This window comes from Cyrtonyx montezumae, unplaced genomic scaffold, assembly GCF_038088225.1.
Source record: "Cyrtonyx montezumae isolate F1298 unplaced genomic scaffold, pur_monq_1.0 scaffold_14, whole genome shotgun sequence".
In the NCBI taxonomy this organism is placed as follows: domain Eukaryota; kingdom Metazoa; phylum Chordata; class Aves; order Galliformes; family Odontophoridae; genus Cyrtonyx; species Cyrtonyx montezumae.
The window spans coordinates 3,405,898-3,424,132 of NW_027071870.1; the positions used below are offsets into that span (position 1 = coordinate 3,405,898).

At 38.7% G+C, this 18,235-nt stretch overlaps 1 protein-coding gene across 2 annotated transcripts in view; it reads right to left on the bottom strand.

Annotated features, from left to right (window-relative positions):
* Nucleotides 1-18,235, bottom strand: part of CDK14 (cyclin dependent kinase 14) — a 308,533-nt gene that overhangs the window by 130,802 nt on the left and 159,496 nt on the right. For both annotated transcript variants that reach the window (XM_065731296.1, XM_065731297.1), the window contains one exon: nt 2,490-2,610. In XM_065731296.1, coding sequence (XP_065587368.1) covers nt 2,490-2,610 — 121 coding nt within the window. The remainder of the gene's footprint in view (nt 1-2,489; nt 2,611-18,235) is intronic.

The window sequence follows — 18,235 nt, forward strand, 5'->3', positions numbered from 1 at the left end:
TCCACTTTCCCTTCCTTGGGAGTCCCCATGAAATGTTATTTATCACGGGTACAGAAAGGGCCTCTTGCCTTTTTTTTATTTATTTTTCCTAAGCGGAAGACACAGCTGTGCTTTGTGCCTCAGTGTTATTTAAATATTTAGTGAAGTGGCTGCCTAGTTTTGTCATAATGTGGATTATCAATAAGGACACAAGAGAGCATGCAGTTTCTGCCATAAGGACATAATGCCGATAATTGCATAAAGATGCTAATGTTACAAACACACTTTTGATAACAAATTACCACATTATCTTTGTAGCTGATGGAAGACAGTGATTTCCCAGAGTGAGAGGAAGGGAAGGATGCAGAGAAACCTATGTGGTTTTAATATAATTATGGCCCAACTCTGAGCAGCCTTCACACAAAGAGAGCCCCACGGCTGCCTGGGCTCCAGCAGAGCTCACTGCTGGACATGCCACATCCACAGCAGTGACCCAAACATGGACCAACACCTCTCACCAGCACACATCAAGAGCTGTTGCAGGCAACTCAGCAAACACACAAGTAAAACCCAAAGCTCATCTGTCACATGCAATAGAGATTTGCTCAAACCTGACTTCAGAAGCAGCAGTAGCTCAGCCTTTAGAAAAATTCCTGCCACATGAATGAAACTGTATTACCAGGTCCTTCTATGCTACCCATAGTTGGCCAATTTGTGAGGGGTAGCAGAAATTTGAAGGCCCGCTGAATCCTGGGCTGCATCAAAGGAGTGGTGGCAGCAGGATGGCAGAGTTGAGCGTCCCTCTCTACTCTGAGCATACAAGGCCCCACCTGCAGTACTGTACCCACGTCTGCGGCCCCCAGCACAAGGGATGCAGAGCCACTGGAGTGAGTCCAGAGGAGGGCCACGAGGATCACCAGAGGGCTAGAGCATCTCTTGTACAAAAACAGGCTGAGGGAGCTGAGCCTATATAGCTTGGAGGAGAGAATGCTCCAAGGAGACCTAGTTGCTGCCTGCCAGTACTCGAAGGGAGCTTACAAGCAGGAGGGAAACCAACTTCTTACATGGTCTGATGGTGATAGAACAGAGGGAACTGGCTTTAAACTAAAAAAGGAGAAATTTAGATTAAATGTTAGGTGTAGGGTGAATAACCCAAAAGAATAGCACCCACAGAAAATAATGGAGGTGGATGGTATATTTCGTATGGCTTATCCAGATGGTATACAGACAACCAGTAAATAAAGGCTCACCTGTCACTGATGGTCGAGGCTCACCCAGGACTCCACAGGGGAAGGCTCTCCAACAAGAGAGCCTTCCCCAGTAGTGGTCAGCCCTTAAATGGGGTCTGGGAGAGGTGGAGCCAGACTCCACCCCTTCCGGTCACACAGGTGAATTGCCTTCACCTGTGCTCCTGTGGCTGACTCAGTGCCCACCTCAGGTGATCAATCAGTGGTTCAGGCCATGATTCAACTGTTCCCATACATTAGGAAAAATCCTTTACTCAAAAGGAGGTGAGGAACTGGGACAGACAACACATGACATAATTCTGTGATTCAGCAAGCTATAAAAAAAATCATTACACTTCTTTGAAACTTCTTTGGGATCATTTTTTACTCAAAAAAAAAAAAAAAAGAGTCATGCAGATATAAAGGATTAAACACAAATTCAAAACAAATTAACTTCTACCATAACACAAGATGGTCTTGATAAAGAAAAACATTTTTCTTACACATTACTATTTCCTGAATCAGTCTGCAATGCTTCTGCCAATACAGATGATGTTCTAACTAATGACAGCATACACACAGTACAGAGGTTTGTGACCTCAAAACCATGAGGATGAACAAAGAACCTCTACCTTGGTTTCTAGCAGTCAAAAAATCACAAACACCTTCATTGTTCAACATGGGATTAACTGATGTTATCAAAAGCAAGCTAGGTGCCTATCCTCCATGCATCATGCTGTCCTGTCATATCTGTTTGTAAGAAAGTTGTCTAACAATGTGTCACACACTGACTTTCTGCTAACGAGTAGAGCAGATGAAGAGCAGATGCTGTATTTTTGCATCCAGAGAATCCTGGGATTTTCCTTGCTACATCTCAGAAGATCTGATGGGCAGGGAAAATTTGGGCACTTCAGTCACAAATGCAATGCTTTACCAGTCTTGCATTATTAGTAGGTTTTCCTAAAATAGCACTATCTACCATGTACTGTATCGTAGTTGACAGTTATTTACTAAGAAGCAACAAGCAACAACTCTACAGTCTTCTGAAAAGCACTACTGGCTCTGCCAGTGGTATGCCAACAGCAGGTACCCACTCTGTGGGTTGCAGGAGAACATTCCTTTAAGGAAATAACTGAGTCAACCACAGAGATGCACATGAGTTATACCAATATAACTTCAAGCTTTAACTATACCATTATTTGTGCCACATATTTGTTTACACACACAAACAAAATCTGAGCTAAAGCACCTACATAGAGTCTTGTGCAAAGATGCTATACTGACCACATATCAAGACAGGTGGAATATTCTGTTGATCCCAAAAGGACATCTGGAGGTCTGTACCATAGGGTTACCACTTCATTAGAATATGTATGGCTGGGAACTGATTTAGCTCGTGCAAGACCTGTGGAGTAAATACAAAGAAATTAATTAAAAAAGAACAACAAAATGGCTTGCTGTATAGTTAAGATCTTAAAAGTATATATGAGATCATACCACATTAACATGAATTCATGTTGCAAGCAATTTTTTCTTCTAGTAACAAAATAAGTTGCTTAATGAAAGAAAGCATCTATGATTTAATACTTGTCTAAACAGAGTTGTGGTTATTATGAAGGAATAATAAAATTTGACTTTGATAATGACAATCAGAGGCCCTGGAGAGATGTAAAGTTACAATGTGGTATACCTAAATGAAAGATAAATAAATAAAGTTATTCATTTCCATTAACTACTCATCCTTAGGCATCAAAAGTCTTTCATTTAAGTGCTTAGGAAAAAAGGGAACTCCCAGACACACGAGATGTTTTGCAGGGGAGACTAAGGAAACCTTCTGCAGTTTATGCTGTGAACTCCAGCCTACTTATTCAAAGTTATATTTGAAAGCAGTAGAAACACTTAGACATTTCCATTCAAATGAATATTAATATTGCAGTAACACATCAAAAAATGTTACATGTAAAAATTTTTCTCTCAAAAAAAATATATTGGCAGTGCAACAATCTCAGAAACAGAAATCAATGTGATAATAGCTGCAACCTACTAAAAATACACTATTTACAATAATTGTCTTTCAAGCTTGTCAGTCATTTAAAGTAACTCACAGAACTACATAATCATAATCTATTTTATGTAATATTGGAGTGATTCTTATGTGCTTTTATAAACATCAGTAAAGTACACATTTTTCTAACACTTCTTCTACAGCTTTTTTCTTCCTAAACAAAGAATTACCAATTTCCCTTTCACACACAAAAAATGAAATCACTAAAAAATCACAGTCATGCCTTACACCTCACATAAATCTGAAATCAGTCATGTCCTCAGAAAGAAATACACAACATGAGAATCCACATAAAAGTAAAGATGAGAGTCCTTTGCACTTCTCAAGGCACTGGAGAAGCTATTTAAGAACAGTTAATCTCGGTGAATGCATCTCCATAGTAATTATGGTAAATCTTGCCAATAGATTGCATTATCTGCTGATTATAGCAATTACACCAGTGTAAGGGAATAATTTGACTTGCATGCCAAAATTTACTTAAAAAAAAAAGATTTAAAATAAGAACAAACTTCTTTTTTCCCCTCCAATTTTCAGACTTCCATATCCTTTATTTTTGTCCAGTTGGTCACCAGCTTGACCAACACTTGGCTCATGCAAACAACTCAAGGTTGGCAACTGTAGCACAGCTCAGAAGAGGAGAGCTAGCCTTATGCTACCTGCAGTACCTCCGATTAATGTTTTTGCTTCTAGGAATCGGAGTCCAGCAAACGCTCTAACTGATGAATACCTCATATTCCTAGCACAGAGAAGCCTCAGATTTTGAGCTCCCACGTCCCATCCTACAGTATTCCCTGAACGTGTGAACCTGGACTTCCTGTTATTAAATAAGTATTATGCAAGGATTGGAAAAGCCCGATTGTGAATGTTCTCACCCTTCTTTGTCTGCCTCATACTCCCTTCCAGAATCCCTTTGATGTTGCCTCCGGAAAACTGATCTAGGTTACATACCCTTTCCTCTCTAATCTTCTGCTCACCTGTGATGGGACTAAAAGCACAGGCAAGCAGGGAAAAGGCCCTTTTAAAAAGCCAGCAATACAATATGATATTGGGAAAACTGGCAAAAGCCTCACAGCTTTGTGGGGTGATAATGGAATGCAGGTTTCCCTGTTACAAAGTGCTTGACCCACACACTCAAGAAATCTCCCCTGTAGGAAGAAATAAGTACCTAACTTGCCATACCAGAAATTATACTGCAAATAATACAACATTTTTGCTTGCCAGACAGTTTCTGCCACTTCTGGCTAAGATAGAGGTCTGCAAGTACTATAGCTTTCAACCTGAATAAATCTTCCTCCACTTGGGCCATCATTCAGCAAGAATCCTGCCCTCTGTTTGAGATGCTGCCCATCCTGCTTTCACAGCTTATTGCTTGCAGATCTCCTTTACCCCTAGTTCAGGCCAGGATAACTGAGATCCACCACATTTTCAGTGAATGCTCCTTGTAGGCTAATCCCAGACTGCTGGAAAGCTAAATGCTATTCTTTATTCTAATTCTCACTTCCAAAACTTCATGAAAGCCTTGTTCGAGGTTGATACATCTGGTTTCTCACTTATAAGAGGATCACTACTGGATCAGAAGAAGTTAGGAACTAAAACATTGATTTGTAAGAGCAAATTGAACTAATACACTGACATCAAATGGCACCAGAACACCATGTTTAAGAAGTTTACGGGTACAGGCCATAAGTTTTATGTAGTTGCCAACTGGTTTCCTACTTGTGTACTTACACTACTTTGCAGACTACATGGCCAAATTTAGCAGAACTGAACAACCAAGGGAAATACGCACAAAGGCTAAAGTTTGGCACAGGAACATTTGGCACAGTTCCTCTGTTTTAGTCAATTGCTTCTCCAGTGCAGAATTCAAAGGCCCTAAATTAGGCTAATGCCTTGGAGGAGCTTCTTTTTCTCAGGAATGGGAACAAAGTTTGCTTTTTCTGAAGAACACTCTGCACAAATACAGCGTTTGCAATTATGAACACTTTCATTTGAAGACTCAAAATTAATGTAAATGTCTCCCATCACACTTGAAGCATGAGCAACATCCTCATCTTTCAGATATATTTACAGTTTAAAAGCAGTGCTACCAAAACATATATATATAAACACAGTCAAGATTCTGCACTTCATGTTTTGATGTTCCAGATGACAGTTACCATCTTGGGTTAATTTAGTGGTGTTTTTTTTCTTTTTCTTTTTCTTTCTTTATTTATTTCAATTATTCTTCTTAAGGAAAAAAACAACAGACAAACAAAAACCCCTATATATTTCGTACTCTTTTGTACATTCAAATATGCTTACTCATGCAAAATTTATTTAACTACATCCTTCAACTGAAAGCAAACCGAAGGCTAGGATTAATTAGCACAGCATGTTCGATCACTTTCTTTAAGGGTTCCCTGTCTGTTTCCATGGATACTCTACAGGAAGTGCGACAGCCTCCTTTGAAAAAGACAGAGCTCATGGATGATCATCCAAACTTCAGATCTTAATGGCTATGACAAACAAAAGCCAAAAGAGAAATGGTGACTTCACCAGGTGAAGGCGCTGTATTTACACATGGCTGCTTTCACCCTTCTTGCCTGTGAAAAGGCAAGGACAGCTCACCCACAGTCAGTGAAGACCTTCCCAGATCCTACAGCTTCCAAAAGATAAACTGTCACCATGCAGCCTGTGTCTGGCCTTGTTTGGAATGGGGGGAAGACAAGCATAAAGCCAGCTATTAAAGTCAGGTGGCATCAGCCCTGTTGAGTATAACTGTGGCAACAAGAGACACTCATTCACATTACCCAGGGAGTTACTTCACTGGCTATTATTTATCCTAACTGGATAACTATCCTAACTGGAAGAAGAAACTTTTCTCATGCACCACATGCCACCAGGCTTGTGCAGCAACATCTACTTGCGCTGTGCCACAAAGCACAGCTTCCTTTTATGTCATTCATTAAATATAGCTCAGGAGGTCCTGTAATACCCTTTATTTAAGACACAGGCTGACTAACTAAGCTGATGTATGGACTGGAATGGAATAAAATGGAATGGAATATCTAAGCCCAACTGCCTGAGCTCTGCAGGGCTACTCAAAAAGTTTGTGTTTTTTTTTTAATGCAAGAAGATATTTCCCTGAATGGTAAACGCTATTTTCTCTGCTATTTTGGTTTGGTTTTATCTTTTACCTCAGACGCAGAGAGTATCTCTGATTTCACCTAGCATCTGTTAGTGATGTAATAAGTGTATTTGTCCTGATTTATCACTGTTGATTTTTTGTTTGTTTTGTTTTAATTTTACATGGCTTTTAAAAGAGGAAGTGGCTAGACCCAGACTCAAATCCTATTCAATTCAGATACCTTTGGTTACGAGCACAAATATTAATATTTGATATCTTTTTGTTGCAGAATTACTTTCTAGTCAAGTTCATGTGACAACCAGAAAGCCTTTGTTCACAGCAGGTTTCATTCTGCAAATGACAAAGACAGTAATGGCTGCAAAAAGGAGGGCTTGCCAAGTATGTGCATTGTTTTCCTTTCCATTATACTTAAAATGTTTTGATTTGTTTACTCTTTTTATTTAGATGTAACAAAAAGGGCTTTAGTAAGGCATACTGCAAACAAACAAACAAAAAAATGTTTACTCTTTTTCCTTGTTGTTTATCCTTGATTAATATTCTTTCATACTTCCTTTTTTAGCTTCCTGTTTATTTTTTTTTCAACTAATTTGAGGTAAATGATTTATTGTCATTGTTTAGTAACAATATTATAATATTATAAACGTAACCTATTAAAGATCATGAACTATCAACTTTACCTAAGCTATTTATTCAGCTACTTATTTACCAACAGAGACATATTTATTCAGTTAATACCTGAATGACAGCTAAACAGCAGTAAAATAGGTGGGAACTACCACTGTTTCAACAAGGCACTAAGCTCTCCACCCCAGAATTCAGTTCTTGGCAAGTAAAGTGTACTGCACCCAAAGGTCCCTCTGCTGAACAGAACTCATCTGTCCCTAATCTGTAGCTTATCGGAGTTAAATTTCTTTCAACTATGATAAATTATCTACAATATCCTTTGCCTGACTCCTAACACAGACACCAGTTCACGGCAGTGATATTCATGTACAAAAGTCACCCACTATTAGAAAGAGCCTAATTAGGTTCCACAGCTAATATTCCCCAAATGCATTTGGGCAATGACTAGTCTTCCCAAGCAGAGAACATGAGTCAACCTTCATAAAACAGGCAGCATTAAGTCAAGCAAAAGGCATGTGTGCCTGACACCCTGTGTTTTTCCCACACCATCACTTGTTCTAACAAAAGACTATTACTCCCTGCAAATCTTATCTCACGTATGCCTTCAGACAATCACTTACAGTAATGTAGATAATTAATCTGGTCCATGATAGGGTCTCCATTATTAATTCAACAAACACGAGTTAGAGAAAGGGAAGATGCAGAAATATTCTTTTCTGCTAACAAGAATTTAGCCTGCATTAAAATCACTTTTCTCTTTTGAACGGCTCAGCATCACTTCTTTCTTCTGCTTCCAAAACCATCCACAAGACCACAGAACCATTGGCAAGGGATAAGGAAAAGAGCTTAGGTGTTGGTTGTATATTAAAGACCTCTCTGATTAATTTAACTGAAAACCATCCCACCTATAAAGCTGTTTATTTCTCTGCTTTAAAATCCTTTAAAAACTTTCTGACACATATTAAAGTATTGAAAAAGCCTACTGATGCTGAACACATACAATGACTGCCAAACACGTTCATTCTCTATTAGCAGAAAGGAACTCACAAACAATTCTGTTCCAATCAAAAAATAGGTGGCACAGAAGTGAAAAAGAATACATGTTTAATTTTTGACACCGTGAAATTATATATATTTCCATGATCCTCTGGGTCAGTATGAGCATGTTCAAGCTGCCTCTCCTATTTAGAAGCAGAAAAATAATGGTGTGGGCAGGATAAAAAGAAAAAGAAAAGAAATCCACACCAACACTGCCAACAATGTAAACATGCACACAGTCATGACAGTTCACATAATTCAAGGATAGCAAGCAATTTCACATCAAAGATAATTTCTGCATTAATTAAAAGACCTGGATTCATTAGGAACATGAGATATACGCCCATGATATTTTAACTGTTGACTGATTCAAATCTTGCTTTCCACTTCCTGGATTTTTACTTAATGATCCTCATTTTTTTGCATCACAAAGAATTCTATATGGAAATGATTACCTCTCCTCCTAACACCATCCCAGCATGAACACACTACTTTGCTAATAAGGCTGCAAGTGAAGAAGTCAGTATTGCTCATTCCACAGTTAAGTTTGAAGTAAAGAGTTAACAATGCCTGAACAGATGGTCTTACACTGGGAGGATCTACAAAGAACAGGGAGGAAGTTCTAGAAAGGACAAACAGGCAGAAAATAATTCTCAATTGAAAATGAGAGCTAATACATCTGAGAATGTTTCAATATTCACTGAGGAAAGAGAAAACTGAGAAGCATAGGTTCATAGGTTCATAAGGTTGGAAAGGACCTACAAGATCATCACGTCCAACCATCCTCCTATCACCATCCCTACCCACTGAACTACTAAATCAAATCCCTTAGCACCTCATCTAAACACTTCTTGAACAGCTCTAGGGATGGTGCCTCAACCACCTCCCTAGGCAGGCCATTCCAGTGCCTGACCACTCTTTCAGAGAAAAAATGTTTCCTCAGGTCTAATCTAAATCTTCTCCGGCGCAATTTGTGGCCATTCCCTCTCGTCCTGTCGTTATTTATCGGGGAGAAGAGGCCCACCCCCTCCTCACCACAACCCCCCTTCAGGAAGTGGTAGAGTGCAATAAGGTCTCCTCTGAGCCTCCTCTTCTCCAGACTAAACAATCCCAGCTCCCTCAGCCACTCCTCATAAGACTTGTGACATAAGACCAGACATAGCTTCAAGCAGCGATGAATCAGTGAACACTGTACTGAACAGTCTGAGTTTAGAATATAGGAACATAAAAAACAACGACAGCAACAACACAGAATTTTAAGATATATGAATAAATATCTTGCTGAAGACAAGACAGGTAACAGACTACTTTCATGTAGTTTTGAGGAGTGATGTTCTTGCTTCCCTATCATCAGGCTACCTCCCTAACAAACCAAAGGAACTCAGAAAAGAGAACATAAAGTGATTCAGATCAAGAGGGAGAAACTGCTCTGCAGAGACAAAGAGAAAACTCCGTATGTATAATCTGGTGAAGTGTAATAGCCCATCAAGCACTGACCATAGAAATGAACATCTTATTGCAATGCTATGTGTGTAACAATTGATTGTGTTTCCCACCTGGACAACTAAAAGCATGACTACAGGAGTTTTGGATTACTCATCTTGGAACCAAGTAAAAATGTACCAACCTTTATCAACTGCTATCTTGATAATTTATCATTCAATAAAATGCAGTAGGTACTTGACATATTGCATGAGACAGGCTAAATAGGACATACTGGCAAGGAAATAAATAAGCTTTCTCCAAGCTGTTCAAGACTTATATTTGCAGAAAAATGTCATGTAGACAAACCGCCTTCCCCTTTGTTCAGGTGCTAGGGGGACTGAACATGCACCAGACTCCAGTTTTTCCTACACACGACAGCAGCACCACTTAAATCCTTCTACTACAATGTTTCATTAAATCTGACAGCTGAGGAACTGTTAAATAAGCATGTTTTGTTGCTAGAGTAGTGACTCACAGACATCCACAGAGAAACACCGTGAATTTTATATGCAGATATCTAATCTCAATTGTCTATATTCAGGTAATTTTGTTTCTGAAGTGACCATACAGCACTGATCCTGACTTTTCCATCAATAAGGACCATAGCTCAGTGCAATCACTCCGGAGCTGCTGGAACTCTGCTCAAAGGCAGATACTTTGGTGTCTGTTAGGATGTTGCTGTGCGGAGTGAGGTAATACAATTTTGCTGATCCAGCATTTCTAACTCAGAGGTAAAATATCCAGAGAATTTTGATGAAGTTAACAGTCAGGTTAAAAAGCCTATTCAAGTATCTGTACATTTTTTTACAAACAAGTAAGATCCCAGGAATTAGTTCAGGGTAATTTAACCAGAGCAAGTGTTAGAACAACATTAATACAATCTACAAATAATAATACCCTTGAAAATCAGATCTATTAATTATTTCTGTTTATAAATCCAACACTGACAATACCATTTGGCATCACCACGCAAAACTGAAATCTGTGAATCTTTCCATGGGCACTGAAACCACCAGTTCTCACAACACAAAGCATGACCTGTGCACATATAAATGGCACCATTCTGCAGCTAACAAATCTGCCAGTGCCTGGCCCCTGTGCTGGAACACCATTAAGTTTGATGTGCCTGTGCTTCCATTTAAGAGTCCCCTGCCATACATGTCCCTGCTTCAGGACACAGCTGTGATGGTTCCATCTCACAGCCCTGGCATATGAGCCATGGCTGGCACGAATGGTTCTGCAGCAATGGGAAGTTTAACCCAGGCTGCTTCCAGGACCCACGCCAGACTGTTCATAGATAACACAGATACTCAGCTAATATTGGGTATTATTGCAATACATTATTCTCTTAAACGTACGTATTTCCTCAGCATGTAAAAACATTGTCTTGACTCTTTTGCAGAAGTCCAGTACATTTTGTATGCACTACCACATCAGTACATACGTTCACATGCTAGATAATGCCTGCAGAATCTAAAAACATATCTGTCTGTACTAGCTTAAGTCAGAGAAAAATGATCTGAAAACATCAGGACAATAATCAGCACACACATCGATACAAAGCAAACAAAACAAAACGAAACAGAAGTCTATGCAATTTAAGAACAAAATAACTACAGGAGACCTAAAGATTTTACTAAATTTTAACATTATTTTCACTTTGCCTTAAAGCGTGAGACCATGAAGAAAACCTATGTGAATACAGCTGCTTCTGTAGAGGAGCATTATAATGCAGCACCATATTATGACAGTGATCTCCGGAGCCTCAGATTCATCTGTTCAGTTGAATTGCTCCTCAAAACTCATTTAATGTCTATGTCATCTTGAATTAGCTGAATCACAAATCTTACAAGGAAAGTTTTGTGAGAGACATTCCAATATGCTTAAGTCTAAATGATGATTTGACTTTACATCAGTAGTCAGGCATCTGTATTCCTGCAGAGCCACCTAATCAGTTCATAATACAATTTTGTCACAGAGAAAGAAGAAATGAAAACAGGCACTTTCATTTTTAAAAATTTACATTAGAAATGCAATAGTGCTGTGGATTCTAGAATATAATTCTGGAAACGTAGTTAAAAAGCAAATGCTCCTTATGTGGTGTCTTTCTAGGAAAGTGACACTGAAATGCCACTACCAGGATGGCAAAATTGGAGCTCTCAGGACCATATCTACTCAGTTGCATTAATGTAACCTTACTAAGTCAGTGGAATTGCAGATGCCTTTACTGAAAAATGAAAATGTTAGTAATGAATCCAAAGCATTCTCTTCTCTGCTCTTTTAGTTAACGTAAGGGCTATTACTGTGCTTCTCCATGCAGTGCTTGAGAGAAACTACTTCTGGATTGCAAGCAAAGTGTCTCTAACAGTATTTTGTGCCATGAACAAAAATACTACTGTCATTCTATTAATAACTTTGTAACACTTCATGTTTCCTTTAAACTATTTCTTATTCCAAGTTTGTGTGTATGAACAAATTTTGGGTACATGGGTGAGCACATCTTATTTTCATAATCTATTCAGCATTGCATCCTACAACCTACGTGGCTGTAATCCTGAGCACCATCCTGAGCAAGGAACTGTCAGTTTCCAGAAGGTAAATTAGAATTTTGTGTTCATAAAATATGTTTCAGTAAGACAGCGCTTTTTATTATTATTTATTTTTAATTAAGTTTTTTTCCTAATGTCTACAGACAGTTTAAAGCTGAACTGAATTTCCACCATGCTCAAAAATTCCAGAACTTAGTGTCAATTATTATAGTATCAACACAATAAAGACATTTTCTTCTACTGCTTCATAGTCAATATCTGCTTCTATAACCAGATCTACCCCTACAGTTAATAAGAAGTTAAACACCATTGCAATAAGATACTGTTAGAACCAAATATAGTCACAAGAGGGAATATGAAAAAAAAGTGATTTAGAAGTGACTTTACAATGATGAAATAAGAAGAATGTGAGTATCTCAGAATCCTTAGAGTTGGAAGGGACCTTTAAAGGTTGTCTAGTCCAACTCCCCTGCAATGAACAGGGACATGCACAGCTAGATCAGATTACCCAGGGCCTGATCCTGCCTCACCTTGAAAACCTCTAGGGATGGGGAATCAACCACCTCTCTGGGCAACCTCTGCTGGTACCTTACTACCCTCAGCATGGCATACAGCAAGGCATACAGGCTCTTGCTCGTGGCTTTGAAAACACATAACTAATGGTTGTGACTATGCTGAAAACTAGTGTTTTGTAGCTGAGAATTTTCTCTATCCAATAATGTTATTGTGTTCTTTGTATCTGTTGTAGTTTCTAGGGAAATAAATAAGAGGCATTACTTTCAAAGCAACTGTAAAATACCTTTTCCTTATATCCAACTTAAATCTTCCCTCTTTCAGATTGAAGCCATTTCCCCTTGTTCTATCACCACAGACCCTGCTAAAGAGTCTCCTTCCTTCTTTCTTACAGCACCCCTTTAGATCCTGAAAGGCAGCTCTCAGGTCTCCCCAGAGCCTTCTCTTCTCTGGGATGTTCAGCCCAAGCTCCCTCAGCCTGTCCTCATAGAATAGGTGTTCCATTGCTTAGATAAATGTGTAGGAATGTATGTCCATAGGTAGGGGTGGGGATAAAAGAGACAACACCTGAACATCATCTCCCTTATTTTCAATGGCCTCGGAAAAAAAAAAAAGACTATAAATTCCCAGGGCTGCCAGGGAAATTCTCTTCTCAATATATGAGTAGGAATCATGTAAATACAGCTAACATCGTACCTTTCAGAAAGAATGAAAAAACAAACAAACAAAAACCAACCCTGCATAAATTATTAAAAATTACTTAGATAAAATCGGAATCTATTGGAGTAATGCAAGGGAGTAACATTTGGGAGAAAGAAACCATGGCACAAATTACAGTCAACACTTCTTTAAAATGCTGTCTGAATCATGGTATTATTTCATATCATGTTAAATGGCATATTTCTCTTAATGAGCTGCCACTCTTCTTTCACGTTAATCTTTTCTTTTCATATCAATATTTTTGTTCAGAGTGATGATAAATTCTTTCTTCCTTAATCCATACCATTTTTCACTCACCCTTTTGTTTCCACATAGCTGATTATTTCCTGTGTAAAATAAATCTGCATAATTATTAACACATCAAAGAAATGAAAATAATTTTAAAATTTGGTGCGGTTTTCTCCCTTTATTATATAATACTTTGTCCTCAATAAGGAAGCAATAAACAAAACCATAGTCAGACCAAACAGGCCAAAAGGGAAAGCACTACTAGACCAAATAGGATGTCTTTATTCAAAAGCTTTACCAGGAGCACAGCAGGCATTCAGATATAGCTGCACTGACAAAAGCAGCTTGCCATTTTTCAGGCAGGAGACAACCACGCCTCAAATATCCCCACGAACTGAGAAGTTTCATTTAGACCAAAGTCAGCCTAGCTGCAGCTGCTCAGCACATCTGAAAATATCGTGTGACATATTAAATTTCAAAAACCAGTCTGCCAACACCGAATGCAAAGGTGTTTCTCTGTTAATTTATAAGTCAAGAATCATATCGCAGAATCATAGAATGGTCTGCATTGAAAAGGACATCAAAGATCAACTATTTTCAGCATCCCTGACACGGGCAGGGTAACCAACCACTAGTCCAGGCAGCCCAGGGCCACATCCAGCATTGCCTTGAATGTCTCCAGGGATGGGGGATCCAAGGATGGGAAACAAAGCTTTACAAAAGTTGGGTGATTTAAACATGGGGCCTTATAGCCACAGTATTTACAAGGCTGCAAAGGCTAGAGAACCAGCAAGATGTGTAGAAGTGAGAATGCGGTCACATAAAAAAATAAGGCTTTTTTACAATGAAAAAAAAATCCTTGTTTCTACAGATCAGATTCTAAATACATCTACCAATTCCTGCTGATGAATGGGCTTCTCTTGTAATAACTGCTATGGTAATAATGCAAGGTCACGATCAGAACAGAGCCAACCGCATTGCAGATGACATCTAAAGCCCACATTCTATGCACAAAACACCCAAACAGAATTTTCATCACAGTTGTTTTAATGGTGTCATAACCAACTTCCTTTATCGCCCTTAATGGATAATTAAGATGCTTTCCTCCTACTTAAAGGCTCAATATATCTCTAACTTGTAACAATGGGAAACTAGATTGAACCTTAAGTAATCTGAGATGCTTTTAACAGGGGACTCATTCAGTGACTCAAACCAATCTCCAGTTCCTCATTGGTTTAAAAACAAATTATTATTTTATTCCTTAGTATCCAATAATTCTACACAGCATTTCTCAGTGGGAAGAGCTCAAGTTATAAAATCTACTTACCACCACAGAAGAAAAGATGGGTATTTTCCAATAATTTTATTTTCAACTGTTATAAAAACAATCAGTAGAGACTGACATGGATAAAAATTCAGTTTTCAGTCTGCCTTCAGATAGAAAACCAGTGTCAAATCTATTAATTCTCCATAGGCTAGTAAAACCAATTTCTGTCCATAAGACACTTTTCCTGCATCAAATCTCATGATGGCAATTTTAAAATTAGATATGTCTGAATCCTCAATAAAGCCATCAGATCAATGAAACAAATGAGACTGAGGTCCACAGTGGGAAACAACTAACTAAATATGCATGAGAAGCAAGAGGCACCTAGGCTACAAATTTTCCTCCATCTTCATCTCAAAACCAATGCACAAAAGAATTAATCATCCCAAACACCAGAAAACAAATCTACCCCTCTGCACTGCTGCTGTTTGAGACTTCCTGTCATCTACACACCTCTTCTTGCTCCTCAGCACAAGCCTCTTTTGGGGGACACATGAGAAGGTCACAAGAGCTGCACAGGAAGGCGTTGCTTTGGGGGGGAGAAGGGGGTGGCTTTGGCTAACCACTGCCATCAGTTAGTTGTGATGTGAGTTGATAAGACCTTGGGTGGAAGTACAGCTTATCATCCTAGGGAAGCAAATAACCCTTGACAAGAGTCTCTGGGTACATCATACTCACAGCCTCTGCAGCCTACAACTTTAATCCTTCCTCCAAGACAGACTGAGCTTAGCTCCTGTGCTTTTGGCTTCCTTCCTCCAGATGCAGAAAGCACTGGTGGGTACAAGAGTACTTTTTCACTGATTTGGTAGTGTGCGATCAGGGTTAGGCCAGGCCAAATGTTCACAGTTTGCTCTGCTGCTTCAGGCCTTGAGCCCAGAAGTGTCAGCATTTCAGGCACAATGACAATGCCTTTTACCATAATCTTCAATAATTAATACTCTGTAGACCATTTATGCAGAAAAACGTATCAGTTATCCATGCAATCTTTCATGTTATCTACCCTTTCATATGAATGTATATGGTACTTAATAAAGAAATTCCTTATGGGATTCTTTCTGTGAAAAAGATTTTTTTTTCAAGTTAACAACATAGCTTTAATCATTTTAACAGGAAACTAACTGTAGAGCAATAGTTCTGTCCCTCATGATAGATCTCCAACATGCTCCCCAAGTAAAATCTGTATGGAACTTCATGGAAAGATGCTCCTAATACTCAAATGCAGCTTAGAAATGCAGTTCCATTGAGTATAATTATTTTATTACAAACCTCAAGCTTCTTTGTTCCTATTATCTATTACTTATTATACTATCTATCCAAAAGGATGCAAGACTTAATCTTCCTATTTGATACTTTATTACATCACAAGGTTTTATATCAAAAAAGATTGAAGTAAAGTAGGACTTACACCAAAATGCAGACCTCTTGCAGCTCCTTCATAGAATCATAGAATCACCAAGTTTGGAAATGACCTACAAGATCACCCAGTCCAATCACTCACCTATCACCAATAGCTCTCACTAATAGGTCTCACTCCTTACTCATCCAAGGAGAGCCCAAATGACAACAGAAAGCTGAAAGAAAACACTTTGGTGACTAAGTTATTCAGGAAGAGTAAAGCAAAGGAATTTGCATTAAGATTCTTGTGTCATCTCTCCAAAGCCCACAGACAAGAAAGAAAGAGCAATTCTGACTGCAGGAACAAGTCCCAAAGCATTAAAACACCAAGTTCCTGATGTTCTTTCTCATTCACCTTGTAGCACTAGAACTCTCTAGGAAATTACCATAGCTTGTTTAAAGGGATGAAATAATGAAAAATCAGGGCAGAGAAGGGAGTGAAGGGTCAATTTCTATTCAAGCTTTTAAAAATATAATAATAAACCAATAATATTAATCAATATTAAAATAAATATAAAATCAAAAAGTTTTCTTATCCTTGCAAATTATATTCAAGCTAACAGCACCTTCTGGACTTGCTGTTTCATACTTTGAAATACTTCTGCCTGAATAGGTGCCTTCATAGTCTTGCCTTTCGTTATCTTGGAGACATGGTACAGTGAGAAAGTCAGTGTGTATGCTAAAAAGAATGACACCCCAATACAAATATGTGACTGAATATATACTTATACTTGAAATAATAGCACAATCCAAAATACAGACCAAAATGATCTTCCACACACCTTGTACAATTCACCTATATTTCAGGCCTAGCAGAAAAGACAAATGGGAAAAGTGGCTGCAGGAAAGTTTCACCTACAAGTAATTCCATGAACTACAACTCCCAGCAACAGGTTGATCAACTCACAGATTAAGCAAGAAAAGGGCCCTAATAATTTGGCCAGTTTCTCTTGCAGACTGAGGTGCTATGACTGCCTCACATGCAAGCCAAGTGAATGCTCATGCCCCAAGATTTTTCATACATTAGTAGGTTACACGTATCATGTCTGCCCCTAAAAGCTCTGTCAATCTCTTATATGATAATTCCTAATAATGACTGTATGTTTCTAAACCAGAAAGCACAAAATTATTATAACTAAACAATATGTAAGACAAATCTTACTACAGTCAGATTAAAGGTCCACACTGTCCCTAAAAGAATCAGAATATTAGCCTATTAGTTGAAATTTTGGGAGAGACAATAAGACACAGAAAGGCAAATCCTTCCTGGGAAGTACTACCTGGATGGTTGGATCCACTTCCCACCTCCTTAGCTGAATGCTATAAGCTACTTAGAGACTTCAAGCTGCAGCTTTTTAAATATGATGGTCTGGATGCATACACAATTGATTAGCTAATTTTGATTTGGATTTGTGTATACAATGCTTAAATAGGAGGTATTGTTTGCAGGAGGACTTGCCCCACTGTTTTTACAGATAAGCCCCAGACCTTCCTTTTCGCTCTTTTTGAAGACAAGGACAATGTTTGCCTTTCCCCAGTTACTAGGGACCTGGCCTTGTTCACACAGTCTTTCAAAGATGATAGAGAACAGTCTCATGATACCATTAGTCATCCTTGTCAGTACCCTCTGGTCGCCTCCCGTCTGATCCCATGAACTTGTGTGAGTCAAGACTTCTTTTGAGAAGACCCCTGACTCAGTTCTCTTCCACTCACTTCTCTCTGAACTCTATCTCAGAAAACAAAGGACTGTGAAATTTTATTTGTGAAGACCAAGACAAGAAAGTCACTGAGCACTGCATCCCTATGTGAGTCTGCTGCTCCACTTAGTAAAGGGCCAACATGTTCCACAACCACTCACTACTTCTCTTATTCTCCTCCATCCCCTTACCTTTGCCTCCTCAGCGGTCTGTTAACTGCCTTCTACTTCACCTCAACCCATTTTCCTCCCAGGTGCCTTAA